The sequence below is a fragment of the Mastomys coucha genome, unplaced genomic scaffold, assembly GCF_008632895.1.
Source record: "Mastomys coucha isolate ucsf_1 unplaced genomic scaffold, UCSF_Mcou_1 pScaffold11, whole genome shotgun sequence".
Classification (NCBI taxonomy): Eukaryota; Metazoa; Chordata; class Mammalia; order Rodentia; family Muridae; genus Mastomys; species Mastomys coucha.
In genome coordinates, this window is record NW_022196893.1 from 15,213,993 (window position 1) to 15,237,920 (window position 23,928).

Sequence of the window (23,928 nt, forward strand, 5' to 3'; positions counted from 1 at the left end):
TCTCCCATTTCCTGGAGCTGATGAACTGTCTTTCTAGAACAATGGTGGCCCCATGTGCTGGCCAACAGCTGCCTGTCTGGGGGTGACCCTGCAGGCATGTTATTTTTTTTTTTTTAAACAAGAATGGAAGAGACATATTTGTTCCCAGAGAGGTCACAGGTCAAGGGGCAAAGGTGAGGCTTTTTGAGGTGACATTCCAGTACTGGAGTCCAAATGCCTAGTGACAAGGAAGGAGTTGGTAAGCACTGGACACCATGTCCTCAGGGGCCAACAGAATCCCCCTACACTGGCTGAGTCCCAGCATCCTCGGTGGGCATATGCTGCCTGCTTTTGAGTCATAAACACCCCAGCTCATCATTACTGAATGCAGAAGTAATGCCTTAGGCCAGCCTATCCTGCAGATATCTCCTGGGCAGACCAGAGGGACCAGCACATACATTCCCTAACCCAGGAGCACAGTCACAGTCAACACAGAAACATAACAAGAAACTAGGAGTTTTGAAGGGCTTCCCTCTCCCTGTCTGTTACAGTGTATTTAGTCACCAGCTTATACACTGTGTTTGTTTGTTTGTTTTGTCATTTAACAAGAGGCTCCCAAATTCCCACTATCTTCTTGGCCACTCTTGGCATGGGACAGGGAACCCCTATCGCATGTGGGACACGCATAGGAAACACCGTGCTGTGCCACTCCGGGCAAGCCTGTTTTTTGTTTTGTTTTGTTTTGTTTTTTGTTTTTTTTTTTTCCAGAAAAGCAACTTGACTGAAAGTTAATTAAAAATGTACTCAGTAAACAGTAAGAGGGGGTGGAGGAGAACCCCAAGGAAGCAAGGTTTGAGAAATAAATGCTATTTTATGGAACCGGAGACAATTATCAACGGTCTTAGAGGCACAGTAAAATAGACGGGAGGTTCACCGAGAGAGGAGACAGAATGGATTAATAATAACACCATGACAATTAAAGAGATGGCACCCCAGAGTTGCATCACGAGCCCATCTGTAGTGCCACCAGACCCTGCAGCTGTGCATGGAGCGGTCTGACTGTGATCCCAGGCTCAGGCTTCTTCCTGCCTGGAGCCCACCCGGAGGAAGCGACTCACTTCAGGGAGAGGCCAGAGCCAGTGAGGTGTCCATGCACTCGTGTTTCCCATAGCCTTGATGCTACCATTCTTAGTTGTCTCGGCAAGAAAAAAAAAAAAAAGAGAAGTGTGAGCTGTCTTAAATGTCGCTCTGTGGGGAACTAAGTTAATGCCAGCACGAGGGAACTTCACAACCCAGTAGATGCTAAAATGATGTTTAGAGACATTAAGGAAATTCGCATGATAATGGCCAATTTACTGTGAATAAAACTGGAATGCAGAATCCCACACAGCCTTTTAGGGAGGGCAAAAAAAGCAGGCCCAGGGGACTGGAGGAAACAAAACATCAGCCAGGTGGGGCCCGTGGCCTCCCCTCACCATTAACTACTAATTAATTAAATAACAGCAATAATAATAGCCCCAGTTCACTGGGAAACTGGTCATACCTGGACCATTGGAATCCTCGCTAGGAGTACACATGGCAATCTGGTTTGTACCCATTTTACCTATGAAAACACAGAGATTCCAAGAAACTAAACGACTGGCCTGAGGTTCTCCACTGGTCCCAAGATGTGGGTGTGTTTGAATCCAAGTACAGTTCTGAGAAAGCTGTTCTCAGCCCTGCAAGTTTGCTGGAATCTGACCAGGAAGTGTGTGTGTGTGTGTGTGTTTGGGGGTGAGGGATTAAATTAACTGGAAATAAGCATGCGGGCTGCATGACTGCATAACCTGGCGTCCCGTGGTGGGGAGGGGCTAGCAGGAAGACATACAGACGAGAGGGTAGGTGAGGGGCAGGTGATTGGCTAGTTGGGTGGACTGTCAGGAGGGTGTGCAGATGGGTGGGTTAAGTGTGTGGGATAGTAGGTGGGTAGGTAGGTAGTTGGGTGGGCAGGTAGGTGGGCAGGTGGGTAGGTATTGGGTGAGTGAGTAGGTGGGCTGGTGGGGAGGTAGGTGGGTGGCTCCTCCTGCTGGGACCTTGCATGCTAGAAACCACCTTGGCGCTGGGCCAAGCACAAACCAGGACAATCCGTCAGGTCTCTTCAGCCTTCAGAAAAGGGCAGCAACAGCAGGAGCCCAGGCTGAATTCAGATCACTGCTGCCCCAAGTCAGAGAGAGCTTTTTATGGGGCTACTTGGAACCCTAGACTTCCTGTGGTTTAGGGGACCCTTGGAGTCCCTTCAGGGATGGGTAAGGCCGGGAAGCCACACTCACATCTAGTGACACACCTAGCCTGAGCCAGGCATCCCAGGTAACTCAGGAGGAAGATGTCCTAGTAGAGAAGGGACCTACATTCCCAGGCCCTGGGCTCAGACATCAGCCATACTGAATTCCGCTGTGATTCTCCCTGGACCTCAGTTTCTTGGACTGGCCTGAGGACACTCATGCTGTGGAGGTGCTGGGAAGAGTCAGCGGCCCTGTTCATAGGAGCTGTGAGGCTCTGCCACCTCAGCCTGCTGTGGTTCATTCACTGAGCTGGCCTTCGTAGGGAGCCTTCAACACATCATCCCGGGAGACACAGGCTGTTCACTCAGCGTGCCTACCAGGAGCTAGGAGTTTGTTCTCAGGGCCGGAGCTCTGTAGAGTCTAGCTTTCCAGGGTTCTCTTCCAGTGGGACAGACAGACAGACACCAAACAGGAAACCAGACACAGTGCCAGGTGATGATAACACATCAAAGAGTGCACAGGGAGTTCAGTGTGATGGTGTGGGGGTACAGAGGAGGTGGAGGGGAGGGGTGAGGAGAACCTGCCGGGAGGAAGGGAGCTAGCCCATAGGTTACTTGGGTGAAGTGCTTTGTTAGGTTGGGAGCTGAGGCCCTGGGGCGGGGAGGCCACTGTGCTGGGTGAGCAAGCGAAGAGGGTTTTGATTCCATTAGCTGGTTGTGATTCTATTTTAAAAGGGTCACTCTGCTGCCAGGCCCAAAGGATAGGGACAGGAAGACAGGCAGTGTGGGCAAGACCGAGATGGCCAGCCAGCCAGCCAAGCATTCTGCCAGTCTGGCTAGAATCAGTCCACCTGCCTTCAAGTGCTGACCGTTGACTTGCTGGCTGACCCAGGGCCAGCTACCCAATTGCTATGTGCCTTGGTTTCCTTGTCTGCAGACATAAGTGGCCGAGTGTTGAGCTGGGAACCCAGTAGATGGGCTGTGTAGGTGTTTGAAACACCCTCTCCTGGAGGAAGGGGAGGAAACAGAGAAAAGGCACAAGACTCAGAGGCCCACTAGGAGGTGACAGAACAGTGAACCCGCTTGTTGCTGGGGGCAGGAGCTGACTGGAAGATGCCCAGGAGGGGCCCAGGGAGCTTTGGGAGCCACCGCACATATTGGGGTGGGCTTTTTGGTGACGCAGATCCAAGTGACCTGTGCTTCAGCTCTGCCATCGGCACACACGTGGCCCAAGCCCACACAAAGCCTCAGTTTCCCCATCCGTGAAGTGAGGACAATTTAACCTTTGGGACCCTGATGATATATATGCGAAGTTCCAGTGAAGCTGAGAAGAGTGTGAGGTGTGTGTGTGTGTGTGTGTGTATGTGTGTATGTGTGTATGTGTGGTGTGTGATGTGTGTGTATGTATGTGTGTATGTATGTGTGTGTATGTGTGTGTGTATGTGTATGTGTATGTGTGTGGTGTGTGATGTGTGTGTATGTATGTGTGTATGTATGTGTGTGTATGTGTGTGTGTATGATGTGTGTGGTGTGTGTATATGTGTGTATATGGTGTGTGTGTGTATGTGTGTGTGGTATGTGTGTGTGTGGTGTGTGTGGTTTTGTGTGTATGGTGTGTGTGAGGTGTGTGTGTATGTGTGTGTGTGAGTATGTGTATGTGTGTGTGAGGGGTGTGGTGTATGTGTGTGTATGTGTGTGTGTGAGGGGTGTGTGTATGTGTGTATGTGTGTGTGTATGTGTGTATGTATGTGTGTGTATGTGTGTATTTGTGTATGTATGTGTGTGTGTGTATGTGTGTATATGTATATATGTGTGTGTGCATGTATATCTCCCTATATATATGTGCCAATGACTACCAGGACAAGGATGGGGTGGCAACATGACAACTGACCTCTCTCCACCTGTCACAGGACACATGGGATGCAGAGAGGCAGATATGCTGAGCTTCATGAAGGGCAGCAGCAGCTCCCTCCAGATGGCCCTGGGGGCCTGGGCTGAAGGTGACCACGCTCAGCCAGATCCTGCCCTGTGCCTGTGCATCGGCTGACCTGGTGCACCGTCAGAGCATGCCCACTGAGCACCTGCTATGATCCAAAGGCAGCCCCACCATGGGTTGAGAGCCTGGAACCACCAGAACCCACAGGAAGACAAGCTGCTGGGGCCATCAGCAGGGCACAGGGTCGGAGAGGAAACCTAGAAGCCTGGGTAAGGGGCTGGTCTGGGGACAGTGGCCGCTGTCATCTGCAGCCAAGGAGGAGGCCGGAGCATTTCTGCCTGAGGAAGGCAGAGCCCCGGGAAGGTAAGGAGAGGAGAGATTCAAGGCGTGGAGGGCACCGAGGCCACAGGGAATGGAGGAGTCTCCGTCATCTGAACAGAGACAGAGGCTGAGAATTGGAACAAAAGTTCCTCTGTCAAACTCAAGGAAGGCAGCGAGTCTCCAGCTCACCCGGGCTCCACTACTCCCTAACTCAGTTAGAGACATAGAGCTGGCTGAAGCTCTGTATGCCTGGTGGCTTAATTTGGCACCTGGTTTTGCCTTCAGCAGACAGCCATATTGCTTAAGAGGGAGATGAATGGGGTAATGAGCCGAGAGACTGTTCACAAGACCTGAGGGGCCAGGGCTGTGCTACAGCCCCAGGAGTCTTCAGTACTGCTGCAGAAGTGGCAATTTAGGGGTCACCTAGGGCGCTTGTCACTTATTAAGCCCCAGTGGTGGTGTAGCTTTCCTGTTTCCCCTATAGCAGGGCAGGGGTACCCTAGAGCCCTGGCAGCCAAGACTTCCCATAGCTACCTGGATCCCCATCTTGCAGAAGCCTTTGACCTGCCCGACCCAGCTGATCACGTGGCCTCAAGTCTCCCAAGGTGACATATGGGTCTGCCACCATCCCCTTCTTGGTGACCTGGCTCCTCTGCTAGAGGTCAATGTGCCATAGAAGCCAGAGAATCAGATAGCCAAGATGCAGAGGTCTTCTACGCAAGTCAGGATGAAGAGGGGAGAAGCCATGGGCTGAGCTCAGATGTTCTCTAAAGTCCTGTACCTTACCCCTCTAGTCTCCCAGGGGACCCTGGGGTGGCAAAGGAGGAGGTCCCACAGGACTGCCCAACCTTTCCCCCTTGTTTCTCCTCTGGGGAGGGGGAAATACCCTGAAGCTTCATGCAAAGTCATGGCATATCCAAGGACAGAAAGTGACTGGGAGGTGGTGAGTAAATGTGGCCAGTAGCTAGAACATTCCCCGACAACATCACACGTGGGCCTCTGAGCCACGTTTTGAATGGGTAACCGAGTGGCCTCAGGCACAACTTCCCTAGTCTGAAGAGGAAACCAGGAGGGCAGAGACAGCTGAGTTCCACAGTATGTGTGCCCCACATGTCCAGACAAACACCTGCTCTCAGACTCCATAAACTCTAGCTTCTGTACAGTTCCAAGCTCTGGCCACAACCCTGTCACTTCCTCTATGCCTATATTCCAAAGGTGCAGCATGATACTTGGCATACAGTAGGTGCATAATATGTCCATGTTGGTGAAAACCGGTGTGGGGGAGGGGGAACACTGAGACAGACACAGAGCTCACAGCGGATAACCCCAGATATCAGGAGCAGAGGTGGGGGTCTTAGTACATGTCCAGGCACTGTGGGCCTCCAGGCAGGCACACACTCCAGCACACACACTGATAACCTTCAACGTCTGCCTGGGCAGCAGGCAGGGACCCCAAGGGAAAGGATGGAGGAGGCCTGTTCCAACTAAAACCAGGGTACCCATAGGCACCCCACCAGGCCCTCTTGGCCAGTGGGCTCTGGGTGTCTGTGACACAGACATGGTATGTATACTTTGGGGACCCTCACCATTAGCTACAGTAAACAGACTGCTCACTGTCCAGTTTTCCCTGGGTCTGGGTCTTGCCCTCCACCTGAATGGTGTCTCTCCTCACCCTCACCTCCTACCACAGGAGTCAGCCCAGAGCTCGTCCAAGGAAAGACAGACAGTGGCTGTCGCCTGGATGATAGACAGGCAGTTCCTCGTTCTCTTAAGTGCATCTGATTAATTATTCACACCATTCATTATTGAAAAGGTCGCTACCTGGGAGCTGCTCCAGCAGTGGCTAACAAGCTCGCCTGTACCTCCTCCCGGGAGAAGCAGCAAAGGTGCACTGTGTGCCTACTGTGCGCCAGGCAGTCCCAGAATAACCCAAGGAAGGTACACCGCCCTGGCTTCTCACAGGGATTGGAAGGTCGAAGGGTGACATAACAAAACAGGCCAGCATGCGATGGGCAGTCCCCAGCAGGGCTCCGTGGTCAATGTGCTAGGAGGTGGCCAGTCCCCTGCAGAGCCCAGTGGTCACTGTGCTAGGAGGTGTAGGTCACCAGCAAGAGGGATCAAGATGATCTTGAAGGCTGGGTTCTGGGCTACGACCGCCAGGGATGCTGTGTTCAGAATCTGACTACGGCTACCACCCAGGCCCCAGGCCCCGCCCACCCATGACCTTGAGTCAAGGCCATGCTTATCTCCATCTTTGGGCTAGCTGACCTCGTGAGACACCTGCTCTGAAAGTCCTCAGTTCTGGGCAGCAATGCTGCCACCCCCTCTCCATCAACATCATACTGGAGTAGAGCGAAGATGATAGCTGAAACCAGATGAAACCAGACCTGGCCATCCCCAAAGCCAAGCCTTTGATATGTCACCTCCCTTGCCAGCATCCTTCTCTCTTCTGAGCTCCCATGGGACAGCCTGCCTGAGTCACCTGCAGATATGTATGGCAAAGGAACTAAAGGATAGATCTAGATTTATTTCTTGACCTCACACTGAAAACTCTTCTCCCCATCCCTGATTAGCTTTCTTTCCTTTGACGAGACCATGAAAACTTGAAAAACCATCCAACTTCCCCTTTCGCTTTGGCCACTAGGAAACTCAAGGGACAACCTGCCTTTTCTGGCTCCTCCTCTAGACACACATGTGCTGCCACACGTGAGTGGCTTTAAGTCCTCCTCGACGAACATTAGGGGCAGCAAATAGCTAGGTCACCTGTGGTCCAAACCCAGTAGTAGTGATAGAGTGCTGTCTCCACCCTGGCTGCTCTTGCAGACACTTACCAGGCAGATGAGCTCTGAAAGGTCATCAGGGGTGGGCTGTGCGTGTCTCCCCGCAGTGTGTGCACGGCCTGGGGGGCTTGCGGCAGGGCACCAGGGGGAGGCTGCGGCTGTGGGGCCGGCTGTCCCGGCTGAGGGGCTCGAGCAGGGTTCCCCCACCGCCGGGGGTCCTGTTTCATCCACCGTCCCTGGATCCCCCACCTCGTCAGATAAACCTTGCAAATATCGTAGTTCATGGCGGAATAATAGAGCAGATCCAGGACCAGCAGCGTGAGCACGAAGAAGCCGTAAATCCACACTCCCAACAGTGCCGTGTAGTTGCTGAGGAAAGAGAAGCGGAGACTGAGCCACACTCCCAGACGCCCCGGCCTGACTGCCAGCATCTACCACAGGTTGACAAATACGAACTTCAGGCACTAGGCTCTACCCCCACCTGCCCTGTCTCCCTCCCACTCCATTGTCCACTGCCCTGGACCTGCCCTGTGCTCTAGGCTAGACTCTAATAGGCACTCTGCGAAAGTTCTGACTTTCCTAAACCGAGTATTGGGGCCCTACCTTGCCCCAATTCTCCTTGTGTATGCCAAGCTCTCTGCTGGCTTTGTGCTTACCACGTCTGCCCCTGGGACACTCCTGTTCCTACCCTCCTGGCCAAGGGCAGATGCCAGAGGCCTGTCCTGGCTTTGAGGAAACAGAAAACCAAGTCATACCCCATGTGCCTCAGAACTCCAGGGCACCTCTTGCAGGGGTGCAACACCTTCAGAGCCTCTGCAGAACTCCCTACCCAGTTGTCCATGACTCCCACCTCAGCTCAGCTTTCTTTCTGACCACATAGAAATCTTAATCTCCGTGACTTTTTACTTTATCTTTTTAAAGGATAAGGCCTTATGTAGCCCAGGCTGGCCTCGAGCTTGCTATGTAAACCAAAGATAAACTTGAATTTCTGATGCTCCTGCCTCCACTTCCAGAGCATGCTGGGATGGCAAGTGCTTGGTGAGTAGGCGATGGGAATGGAGCCTGGGGCTTTGTGCGTGCTAGGAAATCATCCTGCTAGCCAAGCCGCATCTCTGGCCACCCCATTGCCCCTCTGTTCCCCCACTAGAGGCTGCAGTCTCCTGGCAGAGGTGGCAAGAGTCCTTAGGATTTAATCATTCAAACATTCCCAACCCATTGCAAGCTTGGCTGTCTATTTATGTTGCTGGGCACTGAAGCACACAACTGGCCACCCCCTGCCCACTATTGGCCACTCTCTGCCCACAACTGGCCACCCCTTGCCCGGTGCCTGTGCACAGGCCAAGCTCTCTGCCAGGTAGCCTTTCCCTCATCTCCACCCCCTTCCCCTCTGTCCCACTCTTTGGGGGTACCCTTATTTGAGACTGCTCCAATTCCGAAGTCTTCATGAAGCCCAGTCTCTCCTTTGGCCCCATCACTTGGCACATCCGTGCCTCTGATGCCCCCACCCCAGGTTGGGGGTCTTAGTCCCCTAGGCTGGGCTGCCTCAAGATTTGCCACCACAGCTGGGTTGCTGCCCGGAACTTGCCAGGGACTGGGCCGTTTAAAGGGACTGGTTTATTAACTGCTCAAGTGACACCCACTTCAGTCTGTTCCCTGCCATGGGCATCTGCTTGAGTGGGCATGGGCCAGCCAGGGTGTTGAGAAGAGGCTGACCAGCCTAGAAAGGCAAACTAGAAACCTCCACTCCAGAAGGACCAAGCGCTGGGAACGGAGCTCGGCCTGATCTCCTGGGCCTGCTTTGCTATGTGGTCTATGAGAAACCCTGCCCATCTCCAGGTCTTAAGTCGCTCCTCAACTTAAGATGCCCACCTCTTCATCTTCCAAGGCCGACCCCTAGTTCCAGCTGTTGCCTCTAGTGGTGAGATGGTGGCTATCCCCTGGCCAGCCCTACCAGGGCAGAAGCAGAGTCAATAAGCCCACCTTCTTTCTCTATTCAGGAGAATGTTTCCCAGCTGGCCAATTTCTTGGACGGAAGACTTCTCTTGTGAGTCGGCAGCGGGGGTCTAGGGGGAATGGTTATTGGTAAGGCTCTGCCATGCTATGCACATGGAGCTTGACATCCTCAAGAGAGGTGATTAGAACTCAATACCAGTCAGTATTTGGGCTCAGTACCCAGCAAATCCTAAATGGGGAAGTCTTAGCTTCTTTCTGTAACGCCATCTCTTAGCCAACTACTGCCATGCCAAGGTGTGAATGACTGACAGCCAAGCACTGAGCCTTTTATTAATGGACACTTGCTTTGCCTGGAAGTGTCAGGGCACAGCCGAGAATGCCTGCCAGAGGAAAAAGGCCAAAAACCCAACTCACTTACAGGCTGAAGTCTCACAGGAGACAGATGTCTAGGTGGGCTCTGGTCCCAGGCACCCATCTCTCCCCGGATTTCTCTCTCTTGCAGCCTCCATGGCAGGGCTCTGAAAACCAGGCTGTTCCTGGTGGTTCCCATGGCAGCAGCCTGGGGGCTGAGGAGGCGGAGAGAGCAGGGCCCGCTCTCTGCAGATGCTGTTTGGCATCCAGAGCAGGAAGGGGTGGTGGCCCTGCCTGGAGCTAGAAACACTGGAAAAGCCAGCGCAGGGCAAGGGGCAGCTACAGGTCCCCTCTGCTCTGCACAGTACTAAGATGGAAGGAAACAGACCTGACGTGTCTAAGGTAGAGATTGGGGAGGGAGAGGCACCTCTGGGGGACCAAAGTCTTCTCTAAGATTCCCCAGCCGTGACAGCAGTATCGGGATTTGAATTCCTCAGAACACCTTGGCTGCCAAGTGCACGATAGATAAACAGTTCCAAAGGTACCACCCAAGACTTAGAGACCTAGCCCCAAACCTGTGACGCTCCTCTGCAGAGCCACCTCCCTGCCTCCAGTGCACCCAGCAGACAGACACGAAGCCTCCTCAAGCTTCATATGGGTCACAGTGTCACTGGGCTCCTGAGATCACCCTGTGGCCTGTTTTCTTTTGGAAGACTGTAGGTCCGCAGACTCCCCCGAGGCAGGTTGGAATCAAACTTGTCGTTTCATATCAAACACACCTGTATGGTACTGCCACAGTGAGAACTGGGGATTGGCAGGTCGCAGGCGCCTCGATGCGGACAAGCACTGGCCAGGTGTTATAGTTGTGTGATTGGCACACCAACGACGAACAGGGACACTTTCAGTTCTGACCCTGTGCCACACGCTCTTGAGGACTCCATTTTACAGATGAGCCTCATATGGGCAGCCACACGCCATCAGTCACAGTGACTAAGCCATTCCTGTTTCACAGAATTGGAAACTGAGGCTCATCTCCCAAAATTCAAAGAAAATGAATTTTGAAGAGCTGAATTTAGGTCCCGGTGGCTCCCACCTGCTCAGCCTGCATCTCCATTGTCAGGCTGAAAGGGCCACTTCCAGGGTATATATTCTGTGATACCCGCTTTATGAATGAAGTCTGCAGAGGGCAGTTCACGGTTCCCACCCAGCCAAACCCACCATCAGGGCAGGACTGCTTCAGCCAGGGTCTTCCTGCTCTAATTGACAGGCTGGACCAAGGCTCCCATGACTTCAGGGGGTGGGGATGGGGGTGGGGGTGGGTGGGGCAGGGATTTCCATTCCAGGCCAGGAGTTTAGAGCCAGGTCCCTACAACCTCAGAGGGTGCTAAATCCTGGGAAATTCCAAGAACAAATCTAGAATAGACACCAGAAAGGGAGCCCCCAACTTCTCTGCTATCATCCTGGCTCCGCCTGAATTAGGAATTAAGAACAAGTCCTGTCCCCTCTTGTCCAAGCATTCTGTCTAATGAAAGGTTGCTGTTCCGTGTGTGAGGGGCTTGGCCTTAGGCCTTTGCAGCCGGACAGTATCCCGACTGTCTAATGAAAGGTTGCTGTTCCGTGTGTGAGGGGCTTGGCCTTAGGCCTTTGCAGCCGGACAGTATCCCGACTGTCTGTTTGTTTATTCCCAATCCTGCAGAAGGTGCTGTCTTCAGGGAACGCGCCCTGTGTGTGGCAGGTGGGGAGCCAGGACCACAGACCTCTCCAGGACAGCTTGCAGCCCCCAGGCCACATTCTCCAAGGCCTGCCAGCTGCAAGGATTTGAGTCTTTAATTTTTAAATGCCATTTAAAATATGCAATCTGGAAATTAACTGCACCCAGATGCCCAGGCCTTGGCCACGCCTTCGTGGAGGGCAAAGATAAAAGGCAGATGTTGCGGTGGGGCTTCTGTGATCGCCCAGCCTCAGATAGTGGCAGGCACCATGTGCAGGTCTTTGTGAGTCAGCTTCCTTGGGGTTTCCAAAGCAATAATAGAACCTTCCCACTGGGGGACTTGCAATGTGTCCTCGGAGCAGAGCAGCAGACAGCTGCAGCCTGGTCTGGGAGGGAAATCCCCATCTCCCACCCGGAAGTCATAGGAGCAGGGGTCCAGCAAGAAGACCCTGGCTACAGAAGTCCTGTCCTGCTAGTTGGGTTGGGCAGGTAGAAATGTGAACCGCCCTGCTCAGACTTCATCTGTAAAGCAGGAACGCAGAACGTACTACGGAAGTGCCCTGGTCAGCCTTGCCATGGAGACTCAGCAGGTGGGAGCCACTGGGACCTGAATTCAACTCCTCAGAATTCACTCTCCATTAGTCTTAGGGAGGTGAGCCTCAGTGTCTGTCTTGAAGTAGGAGTGAGTACACATCCTACTTTCAGTTGTAACTGTGAGGCTTTCCAAACTGGCATGAATCAGAAAAGTGAAGAGACCTTGTGGGGTGGGGGACTGCAGTTCAGCTTGTAGAGGTTGTATTTGGTTTGTTTTCTGGTGCATGAAGCCCTGGGTTTTATCCACAGTAGTACATAAAAGATGCATGGTGGCACATGCCTGTAATCTCAGCTTTTGGAAGGTAGAGGCAGGAAGATTAGGCCTTCAAAGTCATCCTTGGCTACATAGAGAGTTGGTACCTAGCCTGAGCTACATGGGACCCTGTCTCGAACAAAACAAAACAGATGGAAACCTATGAGGGTAGGCTCATGTGAAGCACAGAGGAAGCTGGGTGCCTTGGTGCATACCTGTGATCGCAGAGGAAGCCAGGTGTGGTAGTGCACACCTGTGATCACACAGGAAGCCAGGGGTGGTGGTGCACACCTGTGATCACACAGGAAGCCAGGGGTGGTGGTGCACACCTGTGAACACACAGGAAGCCAGGGGTGGTGGTGCACACCTGTGATCACACAGGAAGCCAGGGGTGGTGGTGCACACCTGTGATCAGAGAAGAAGCCAGGTGTGGTAGTGCACACCTGTGATCAGAGAAGAAGCCAGGGATGGTGGTGCACACCTGTGATCAGAGAAGAAGCCAGGGATGGTGGTGCACACCTGTGGTCACACAGGAAGCCAGGGGTGGTGGTACACACCTGTGATCACACAGGAAGCCAGGGGTGGTGGTACACACCTGTGATCACACAGGAAGCCAGGGGTGGTGGTGCACACCTGTGATCACACAGGAAGCCAGAGGTGGTGGTGCACACCTGTGATCAGAGAAGAAGCCAGGTGTGGTAGTGCACACCTGTGATCAGAGAAGAAGCCAGGGATGGTGGTGCACACCTGTGATCACACAGGAAGCCAGGGGGGTGGTGCACACCTCTGATCACACAGGAAGCCAGGGGTGGTGGTGCACACCTGTGATCACACAGGAAGCCAGGGGTGGTATTGCACACCTGTAATCAGAGAAGAAGCCAGGGATGGTGGTGCACACCTGTGCTCCCCAGCACTTGGGAGACTGAGGAACAAGGATCTTGAGTTCATGGCTAGCCTGGGCTACAGAATGAGACCCTGCATCTAAACAATCACAAATAAAAATCATTGAGGATGTCCTCAATAGGTCTAGGTCCCATGTAGCCCAGGCTAGCTACCAACTCTCTATGCAGCCAAGGATGACTTTGAAGGCCTAATATGACATGAGAGACAAGCATGATCATGCCTAAGGTCACATGTCCAGGAAGAGGTTGGCTGGTGCAATCATGGGTGGCACAGGTCTTGTGTTTAGTAACCTGGGAGGTGGAGCTCACTTGTATAAAAAAATGTTCCTTTCCTTGCCAGGGGATGTCCTAGTGGGGTCAGCTGCTGTCTCTCCAGGCCTTGCTGCTTAACCAAAAGTCAGCACCACAGGGTCAGGAGACAGCATGTTGAACACAAGAGCCAGTTCGGCCCAGTGACCCACCCAGACTTGGGCCCAGGAGCACCAACTGCTCTGTTTTTCTAGAGACCCAGCTCCACACCTGCAGGCCCCATCTTCCCTAGCCACTGCCTGGCATCCTGCCCCTGGAGAGGGAGAGAGAGAGAAAGAGAGAGAGAGAGAGAGAGAGAGAGAGACAGAGACAGAGAGAGACAGAGAGAGACAGAGAGACAGAGACAGAGAGAGACAGAGACAGAGAGACAGAGACAGAGACAGAGAGAGAAACAGACAGAGACAGAAACAGAGAATGAAATAAACACAGATACCCACACAGAGAGAGCAGGCAGGCAGGCAGGCATGAGAGAGAGACAGAGAGACATAGAGACAGAGAAATACAGACAGATAGACAGACAGACAGACAGAGCATGTGTGCAAGCACAAGAAAGATAGAGACAGGGAGAGAGAGACAGAGACAGAGATAGAGACAGAGAGACAGAGAGAAAGAGAGAAAGAGAAAGAGAAAGGAAGAGAGAGAGAGAGCTGATTGCTTTCTTCTGCAGCTCTGAGCAAAGGTCTCCCCGATGTGTCAGGGACAAGGCCAGCCTGGGAGGGGTGTAGGGTGCCTGGCTGGCCCTCATTTGGCCCCTGGCTGCCTGCTCGGCTGGAAGCAGGCATCTTACTGAGGTGGTGGAATTGGCAAAGCAGCCTCCTTTCGTTCAGTGGCTTGCCTTTCTGCCAGGCAACCGGAATCGCCACACAACACTCTGTTCATCCAAAAAACACAAATCAGACCAGGTCAGCAGCCCACCTCCTGCTGACTCACTGTGGTGGAAGAGGAGGAGCCTGTTCTCTGAACAGGGCCCTCTGGGGGTCACAACTGGCTTGAACCGTCGGGCCTGAGATGCTGGATCTCTGGGGCAGGCAGCTTCCCTGGCTTCAGACAAGGCGCTGCTTCCTGCCTGTGGCTGGAATGTCAGAACAAGGGTGTCTGGGTCCCCAGCCTCAACTCATGTCAACCTCCTAGGGTCTAGGACAAGGGACCTCATCAGCATGTTTTTGGTCCCTCCCTTCTTCCTGCCAGAGAGTCTGCAGCTGATGGAGCCCAGCTTCATACTCTCAGTGGCTGTGACTATGGTATGGCAAAGGCCCTCAATGGTAGTGAATCCACAAGTGGTCTCCGTACTGTGAGCCCGCCTTACAGGGACAGTGACCTTCTTTGGCCATGTTTCAGGCTGTCCTCCTGACTCCTGACTCTCAAAGATTCACCTCTTGCCGCCCCTCTATAACTGAGTCTACCTGGAAGCAAACCCCTGCTACAGGTCCCTGGGCCTGGGTGCTCTCCACACAAAACCCCTCTGTGGGGCTTGATTCCCTCCCAAGACACATTCTGGCTTTTGTGGACTGGTTAGGTCCCCAGGGTCTTCATCCCAATAGCTCGCTCTATGATACAAACACTGCTTAGAGCTTTCAGGAGAGAATTCCTATCCCAACCAATTGGGAGTTCCTGCCCCTGGCTGAGAAAGTCCCTCCCTTGGTTGGGAGGCCCCACCCCTGACTGGGAGGCCCTGACCTTGTCTAGGAAGCCCTGTCCTACCTGGGAGGCCAGGCCTAACACAGTCTTATCCATGTCCACCCCTCCACTCTGAGGGGTCTGCTTAGAGTTGCTCATCCCGACATGTGTGTATTCCACTTCACTTTTATGTCTGGCTGCCCTGGCTGTCTTAGAAGGAGTGCTGGTGAGGAGACAGCAGGGGCCAGCTGTCTCACCCTACGGTGGAGACATCAGGAAGATGGCTAGACACTTAGAAAGGAAGATGCTCTAGGTCAGCAGGCCCCACATCTGTCAAGGGACAGTGGTGTCAGCAGGGTGTGTGTGGAATGCTCCTTACATATGGCAGGTAGAGGCTGGAAGAGTCCCGCCCAGGCCCAGGTGATCTTGCAGTGAAGAAGGACCAGACCCTAACATCAGAGTGCCTTGTGCGTAATCCCTGCCTGGGCCTCTATCAGAAGATTCTCCAGAGTTTCTAAGGGGGTTTCCACAGCCCTAGGATGGCTGTGGTCTCCACTGTCCTCATGTGTCAAACTAGCTGTGACCGGGAGTCTCTGTGACCAGCAGGGCAGGACAGACAGCACAGAGACTCACAGACGCCTTGCCCCGCGCGAGTGCTTCTGAAAGCCAATGATTAAAAAACTCAAGCGGAGCTTCCAAGCATCACACGGTTGGTCCCCACTCCCTCTGGGGGAAGGCCCTTGGTATTGGCAGCCAGCAGCAACAGCCAGGCCCCTGTGCCTGCTTTGTGGGAAACCCTGTGGGAGCAGATTATAGAAACCTGTGGGCTTCTAAGGGACGCTCCCAGACCCCAGGTGCCAGACCTCGAGGAAGTCTAGTTGCGAGGCCCAGCCCCTGCCTGGCTTTCACAGGGCACCTGTAGCACTCTTGAGTCCCGACCCCAGGCGTGGCACTACCCTCCCCCTTCACGGAAATAGCCCGTGGTCTCACAAAAGGCTTAGGCCAAATTCCAGGCTTGGTTCCAGCCCCTGCTATGATGGACGGGGCTTGCTGAGCCACTTCACACACAGGATTATTCAGAGGCCCAAGCAGATGGCAGGATATTCAGGGGAAGCACCGTGCATCTGAGAAAGGAGCTCTCAGGAGCTGGCCATGGTGGGAGGAGGAGAGGTTTGGATGACAGTCAGACAGAGTCTGCCTCTCCTGCCCACCCAGAGGAAAGGCACCTTCTCCAGAACGAGCAGAGTCTGGTAGCAAAGCCTCAAGCTCCAGAGGCAGACAGAGCTACAGGCTCAGTTCCTCAGCCCCGTTGCTCCCAGCACTATCACGGATCCTACTAACAGCTGCTCCATAATATCCCCCATTCAGTCCATTGTTCCTACCTTGGGAAATCCTTCAACCCCCAGGGAAAGATTTGAAGCCTCCCATAATGTCAGAGATAATAAGAATGCCTGACTGTTGCCATGTTTTAGAGACACTAGCCTATGCAGCTGGAAAAGGAAAACCAACCAACCAGACAAAAGCAAACAAAACCAAGAGCAACAAAAAGCCAGTTGGTGGTGGGGCGTGCCTTTAAGTTCAGCACTGGGGAGATAGGGGCAGGTAGATCTCTGTGAGTTCAAGGCCAGCCTGGCCTACAGAGAAAGTTCCAGGACTGCCAAGGCTACACAGAGAAACTCTGTCTGGAAAAATCAAACCAACCAAACGAACGAAACCTAGAAAATGTGAAAGTAAGGCTGGCATCAGGACTCAGGAGGCTGCACGCAAGTTCAGGAGTTCAAGGCCACTCTGTGGGCTCCTGCCTCACAAGCAAGGAACGGGGATACAGGGTTATTTCTTCCAAGTGGCATAACTGGAAACAAGAGAGAATCGATTGAAAAAGTGTTACAAAAACTGAGGGCAGACTTCACGAAGAAAGATTCCTAATTTTTGATCATCCATAGTCAGGAGGGGGAAAGGAAAGGAGGCTATTTCTGAGAGCAACGTGAAAAGAGCAAGCTGGAAACAAATGCAGACGTCACCCACGTCTTCCCTACATAGAACACCAAAAGCATTACAAAAGAAAATCCGAAGGGCTGGGGATAGCTCAAGGGTGGAACACTTGCCTAGGGAATTTGAATCAATGGGTAAACAGGCCGTGTGTTCCTGAATGGAAACAGTCAACACCAAAAACTGAAAAAGAAACAATATCGCAAAAAGTAGCGGGTACTAATAGGACTTTTGTTCTGATGGAGCCCCGGGGCAGAGCAGGAGAATCACAGAAGCAAGTTCTAAAACTCAGGATCTAAATCTCAAGAGCCTGGGACGATTAAACCACAGAAACATGAAGTCAGACGACACGCCAGCAGCTCACACAGTGTGACACTAGCATATGACCTAGACCAGCAAAGGCCACAGAGCTATGACCCTCGGCCCTGGGGTTCACGTGTGGCACATTATAGCATAGGGTGAGCTGGACTGTCACACGAGTGGACAGAAAGAAGGCAGACATTTCAGCAGGAAGTCTTTGAAGGTTGACTGTTGCTCACGGGCTCGTGTGATTGGACACTGGTCTCCAGATGGTGGCGATGTCAGGGAAGGCTGTGGACCCATGAGGACAGGGAGTCTTGCTGGAAGGAGTGAGTCATCAGAAGCTGACCGTGAGTCCTTACAGGCTGGAACCAGTTCCTCTTCACTCCCTGCTTCCCAGGTACAATGTGGCCAACCAGTTTCCTTCTCTTTCTGCCGGACTTCCCTGGCTGCTGCCATGTTGACTGTCATGACGGATTGTGTTCCTAGGAACTGTGAGCCAACTAAGCCCCTTAGATTGCTCTGGTCAGGGTATTTTACCACAGCAATGGGAAAAGAAACTAAGACGTTCTTTGTATGCAAAAGATAATAAAACCCAGTTCTTGTCGGAATACTTACATTAGCATAAGTCTGACCCGAACAACAGATAAGAGACTAGGAGGCAAACTTTGAAACATGAAATAGAAGACAGAGAATTCTTCCCATGCTCTTAGAAGGAATGGCCTTCCTCAAAAGGGGCAAACATTAGACACCATAAAAAAATAAATGGGTGTCCTGTGGTCACAAGGCTGCTGAGCACTCGTAAAAAAACACCTTAAAGTGAAAGTCATGCTGGAAAATATTTGTATTGTGTTTCTGTCATATATCACGACTTCTTGTTAAAAATTAGAAAAACACCAAAAATGTAGTAGGAAAAGAAATTGGCAAAACCACATCAACAGCCAGCACACAAGGAATGCAATGACCCCCCGCCCCCCAACACAGTAAAGGATGGTCAGCTCCATTCAAACAGAAGTGTATACCAGTTTAACCCATCAAACCACCATGCCCCATGTAGTACAGCCTCTGCTTCTGTGCCAGCAAATTCCTCTTGGAGACCTGATCTTGATGTGTTTTCACTACCTCTGAAGGATCGATCTCAGCATCAATGCTATTACCAATATTATTGAGTGAAACCCATCAAATGGTCCTGGCGAGTTACAGTCTTCACAGACATGAGCCCACTCCACCAGCAGACCCCACCAGGTGGGCACCCTATGCCCACTTCTCAGATGGGAACTGTGAAAGCTCAGAGAGCAGCCAGGCCAGGAACCCAGGTTGCCTCAAGTCTTTGCAAAGCTCCTTCTAGGCCAGCCTCCTTGCGAGTGCTGTCTGGAGCATCTCCAGGGCAGGGGTGGGCAGTGGGCAGTGGGCAGAGCAGTAGGGAGGTGAAGGGTTGGTACTCACTTATGCATGTAGCCCTCGGGGCCGGCTGTGAGGTTCGCCTGCATGACCGCCTGGAACTCCGTCTCGTTGCAGCAGTATTTGAAGACCGTGTTGTTATGGTGACAGCAAAGGACGAAGGTTTTGTTATCCGAGAGCCGGGGGCAGTGGAAGCCAAAGTGGTAGCGGCCTTTGTGGTCCGTGTAAGGCTCACAGACCCGGAAGTGTGCGGACAGGACTGGAATACAGAGACACTGGGTTTGCCAGGATTCCCTTGGTAGCTCACAGTTGTTGAGCAGAAGGTACTGGTGGCCTGCTCCAGGGTCCTACTGGCCCCTCCCTTCTCTAGGAATTCTTCAGGGTCCAGAAAGAGCCTCACTTCTGCCCCAAAGCCTTCTGGACCTCTGATCCCCAGCTCTGATACACCTTCAGCCCTAAAAGCCCAGGGTGAAAGCTCCCTGGGGCTCCCTGAAGCTCACTGGTAGGTGGGTTGTCTCTAGCACCTCAGCCTGTAGTGACTAGGCACCTATTCTGTGTCCCAGGGTCAGGGGAGGCCTCCTTACTGAATCCACATGGTCACCCTGGCAGGCTTGTGATGCCACTTTGAAGGTGAAGAAACAGCCTGAGAGGGCTAAGAGGCAGGAGCTGGTCCATAGTGATGGCACAGGACTTAAAGCCAGCTCCTGCAACACCCCCGGCCCCTCTTTCCTGGGTGTCAGGCCACAAAGGAGTGCATGACCTGGGGTCTACCCATATTGAAATTAGTAACTCCATTATAGAAGCTATTGTCCTAGACCTGAGCAAGGTCCCCTCTGGGTTCCACACATACAGTGAGATGGCTGTGCTGGCCCAAGATCCTCTCTCCCTGGCCCACAGAATGAGGCCCCTATTCAGCCTTCTCTGCCGCAAAGCAGGATGAGCTGATAGCCATAAACAGGACTGAATTCGAACAAAGCAACAATGGAAAAGCAGAGCGGCTGTCTCGGGCTTAATTAGTATCTTCATAAAGGGCTCGCTGTATCTAATTTGTATCACTGAAAAGGGGCTTCTTGGCACAGGCAAATCGCAGGCACAAAGGCCCTGGCTTCTTAGAGCTCCCACAAGAAGCTCTGTCGGCTGAGAGGTTATTAGATTGCAGCCCACACAGCGCCTCCACAGGGGACCCCAGCAGGCCAGCTGGCAGGAGGGGCGGACACCCTGAGAGCTGGTGCCTAGGCTGGCTCCAAAAGCCCTTCCCTGAAGGGATAGTTCCCCCTTCTGTGGACACAGTGGGGAGGTAGTGACTCTCCAGGCTCCAGCGTACCCTTGATCTTGAGAAGAGCCTATCCAGGGACACAGAGACCACTTGGTGTGGTTCCCCACTGAGTCCCATGTACTCCCATCAAACAGAAGAGATAAGGGAGGCTCAGAGCCTTGACCCACCAAGCATGCTAGTCAGAATGGAAGCTCTTTGGCCCTACTACCATAGCACAGAGCTCTAAGGGTATAGGGAACATGGGACATGATCTATTCTGGTAAGCCCCATGGCCTGAGGCTTGGGCTGGGGAGCACTGCCCCAAAACAACTGCACATGGTGAGACTAACAGTCACGTTCCATGACTCTTGCATGACTTGAAGCCCTGCCGTGGCTCTGTGTGCTCAGCATGGGCAACCTAGATCCTAGGGTGCTAACAGAAAGACCAAGCCTAGCTCTGGGACTAGCCTCTTGACTGTGAGACGCAGCATATAGCAGGCAGGGAGCTGTCAGGCCTTGGCAGAGGCAATTAGGGACATAAGGGTGAGACTGGCATGGCAGGTCCTGCCCAGGACCTGGTTCACAACCCCATAGCTGTCCCTGGATGCTTCCGGCCTTAGTCGTTAGCCAGTGGCCGAGAAACCCTGGCTGCCTCCCCAGGGACAGAGGAGCCCTGAGCTGGGGCCCAGGTTTGAACCTCTCCCTTGCCTCTTCCCCTCTTTGGAGAAGGACCGGAGCCCCGTGGTGGGTCTCCAAGGAGCTCTGAACACTGGTGGGTGCAGGCTCACTGCCTCTAGCTCTCGTGAGCCCTAGAACTCCAGCACTTATGTGAAGCATGGTGAACCCCAGCTCTGGTGGCCCAGGCAGAGTCAGCTCTTTTTCAGCTATGTAATCACTACCCACATGCCTCCTCTGAGTCCCTGTCCCCAGTGGCAATAAGACGACTGGGTCCTCACAGCCAGAATAATGACTACCAGGGACCTTTACTACATGGGGAAGAGCTGGGAAGGTGGAGACCAGGGCCCTCAAATACCTAGGGGATAGCTGAGGAGGTGAGGTTCAGAGACCCCCCATTACATAGGGGAGAGATGAGGAGGTGAGGATCAGGGACCCCCATTACATAGGGAAGAGCTGCGAAGACACAGCATATAGCAGGGGTTATCAGCCCCACCCCCCATGGGCCTGCCTTCACATAGGAAGAGCTGGGGAGGTGCTAGCCCCAGACTCTGGCCTCAGCTTGGCCTTTACTTTGCTCTCCTGGGAGTCCTATCACAATCTCCCTCTAAGTTACACCCCAAGCAAAGGAGGAAGGAAGGAAGCCACCAGTCCTGAGCAATAGCTTAGCCACCGTGTGGGGAGGGTTGGAAAGGAGAGACAGCCACACACAACAGAAAGAAAGAGACAGAGAGACATGCAACTGAGGAAGAGATCGGAGACACACGGAAGAGATATATGAAAGAAACAGAGGGGCACATAAGAAGAGATACGCAGAGACGTGGAAAAATAGACAAAGTGACAGAACGATACGGAGACGGAGGAGTAAGACAGACAAGACGGACAGGGCCACGAGAGCCTTTGTGAAGGGCTAGGCTCCTGGCTGGCTGTCTCTGGTCTTGGCTCAGCTCTAGTTTGGAGGCATGGAGGATCTAGTTTCTGTGAGTCCAAGCTTGCATGCAGTGTCAGCCAGGGTACCAGGAGGGGGTCGCTGCAGAGCCCCCTGGGGTCTGAATCCTGGCCCCCCACTAGGTGTGATCTCCAGGCTCAGTTCTGAGTTGCAGAACTAGAGGAGCAAACGTGAATTGCAGGCTCCCGGCAGCCCCACTGCCCTGCAGCATCCCACAGACCTCAGCTCATCTCAGGGCTGGGAAACATCATCTAGAGACTGAAGTACCCTTGTCCTGTTGACATGCAGAGTCCCAGCAGCAGCCCTACCCTGGAAGGGACTCCCTCCCCCCACCCCACTTCCTCAAGCCCTTAAGCCCCACAGAAGTTTTACCTGCAGGAAACAACAGGGAGAATACTGCGAGCACGTTCCGGGACCGCTGGCCACAACTGGTCATCATCCGGCTGGCATTGACCCGTCCGGCGCTGCCTGTGTAAGACAGAGAGAGTCTCGGCAACTGTCTCCCCACACTTGCTTTGTTACCCGCAGAGGAGGGACGACGGCAGACAGGCAGCAGGCAGCAGGAGCTTGCGGGAGCTGGGGCGGGCGAATGGAGGATAACAAACACCTCCATCCAATTTCCTCTCTGGAATGAGTGACCTTCCCCCGGCAGCCCCAGCACCTCCTTTGCTTTTCACGGCAAAATGAGACTTAATCAAAGGATGCCGGTGGCTCAGGTGGTGAAATCACCATCCATCCAAAGTGTCTAGGAGGAGGGGGATGTCAAGTCCTCTACCTCTGCTATCTCAGGGCTAGGGACCCTGTCTCCCTGTTCTGCCTCTAAGGGTGACTTCCATTTACCTTTCTGTAAGTCCACGTTGGCCTGGCTACCCTTCTAGGCACCAGGGAGAGCGGCCAGGGAAATAGAAAGCAAGCAGTGGAGAAGGAAGCCTTTCCTGGTGGTGTGTGTCCCAGAGTGGAAGCCACAACACTCACAACACTCACAGGGAGACTCCAACCACAGCAGAGGCTCCACCGTGTACCCACAGCCCCATAACCACAGCTTTTGTTTATAGCAGCTAAAATAACCCAAGACTCCACAGACAAGAGGAGATTAACCACATATGTGTACCCAATGGAATATTACTCAGCCTTAAAAAAGAAGGCAATGAGCTGGGGATGTAGCTCAGTGGTAGAGTGCTTGGTTGGCATGGGAAAGGTCCTGGGTTCGATTCTCAGTACTGCATAAATGACAGAAAAGGGAACTCTGAAACAATCTACCCTATGGAAGAATTTGCCGGATGTTGTGTTTGTGGAAATATGACAGACTCAGAAATATAAACATGAGTGACCTAGCCCAGAACAGTCACATCACAGAAATAGGGATCCAGAACTTGGTGACCACAGCTACGTGATGCGTAGGTAGGAGACCTTGGGCCTCTCCCCAGGTTGGCTGTATTATGCCCTCTTCCCAGTCCCTGCCATCTTCAGGGCAGACCACAGCCCCTTCACAGAGTTTTGGGGTCTCCACAGCAAAGATCAGCTTCCCAAGGACAGTCTGGGACAATGTCCAAGTGCCCTGCCAATAAAACAGTTCAGCATGGGAAGGGCCATGCCCAGGCAACAGGGAAGTGCCCCTCTTTCAGCCCACACTGTCCCAGACCCTAGCTCAGCCTTCTGCAACGAGCTGCGGTGCCATCTTGCCCTCAGATACTCTCCACCTGGTCACAGAGGGACACCTGGTCACCAAGGGGAGCACTGTACTCTGCTTCCATCAGGATCAGAGACCCAGGGTGCGCTGATGGCCATTGGGGTGATGCGGAGTTTGACAACTAGCTCTGGGCCGGGGATATATGTGAAGAGCCCCGTATATACCTCAGCAGCCTGAACCTTGAGGGGTGTGTGTGTGTGTGTGTGCACGTGTATGTGGTGTGTGTGTGTGCACATGTGTGTGTGCGTACCTGCATGTGTATGTGGTGTGTGTGCACGTGTATGTGGTATGTGTGTGGGGTGCACGTGTGAGTATGCACGTGTATATGGGGGTACGTGGGTGCGTGCGTGCGTGCATGCGTGTGGGGGGAGTGGGTGGGTGGGTACACACGCGCGCCTGTGCACGTGTATATGGTGTGTGTGTACATGTGTGTGCATGTGTGTGTGGGTGGGTGCACATGTGTGTGTGTGCACATGTGGGTATGAGTGCACATGCACACGTGTGTGTGCACGCACGTGTATGTGGTGTGTGTGGGGTGCGCGCGTGTGCACATGTGTGTGTGGGGTGTGTGTGTGTATGTGTGTGTGGGGGTGCACATGTGTGTGGGTGTGTGGGGGTGGATGCACATGAGTGTGTGTGTGTGTGTGTGTGTGTGTGTGTGGCCCTCTAGGGGTAGGTGCTAATCTTGGGCAGTTTAATTTGT

General features: G+C 53.2%; 1 protein-coding gene across 5 annotated transcripts in view; it reads right to left on the minus strand.

The window, feature by feature from the left end:
• Nucleotides 1-23,928, minus strand: part of Shisal1 (shisa like 1) — a 68,286-nt gene that overhangs the window by 19,950 nt on the left and 24,408 nt on the right. For all 5 annotated transcript variants that reach the window (XM_031351442.1, XM_031351418.1, XM_031351426.1 and 2 more), the window contains exons 2-4: nucleotides 21,908-22,003; nucleotides 18,702-18,915; nucleotides 7,328-7,645 (exon numbers count right to left, since the gene is read on the minus strand). In XM_031351442.1, the coding sequence (XP_031207302.1) occupies nucleotides 7,328-7,645; nucleotides 18,702-18,915; nucleotides 21,908-21,974 (599 nt within the window). In that variant the 5' untranslated portion in view covers nucleotides 21,975-22,003. The remainder of the gene's footprint in view (nucleotides 1-7,327; nucleotides 7,646-18,701; nucleotides 18,916-21,907; nucleotides 22,004-23,928) is intronic.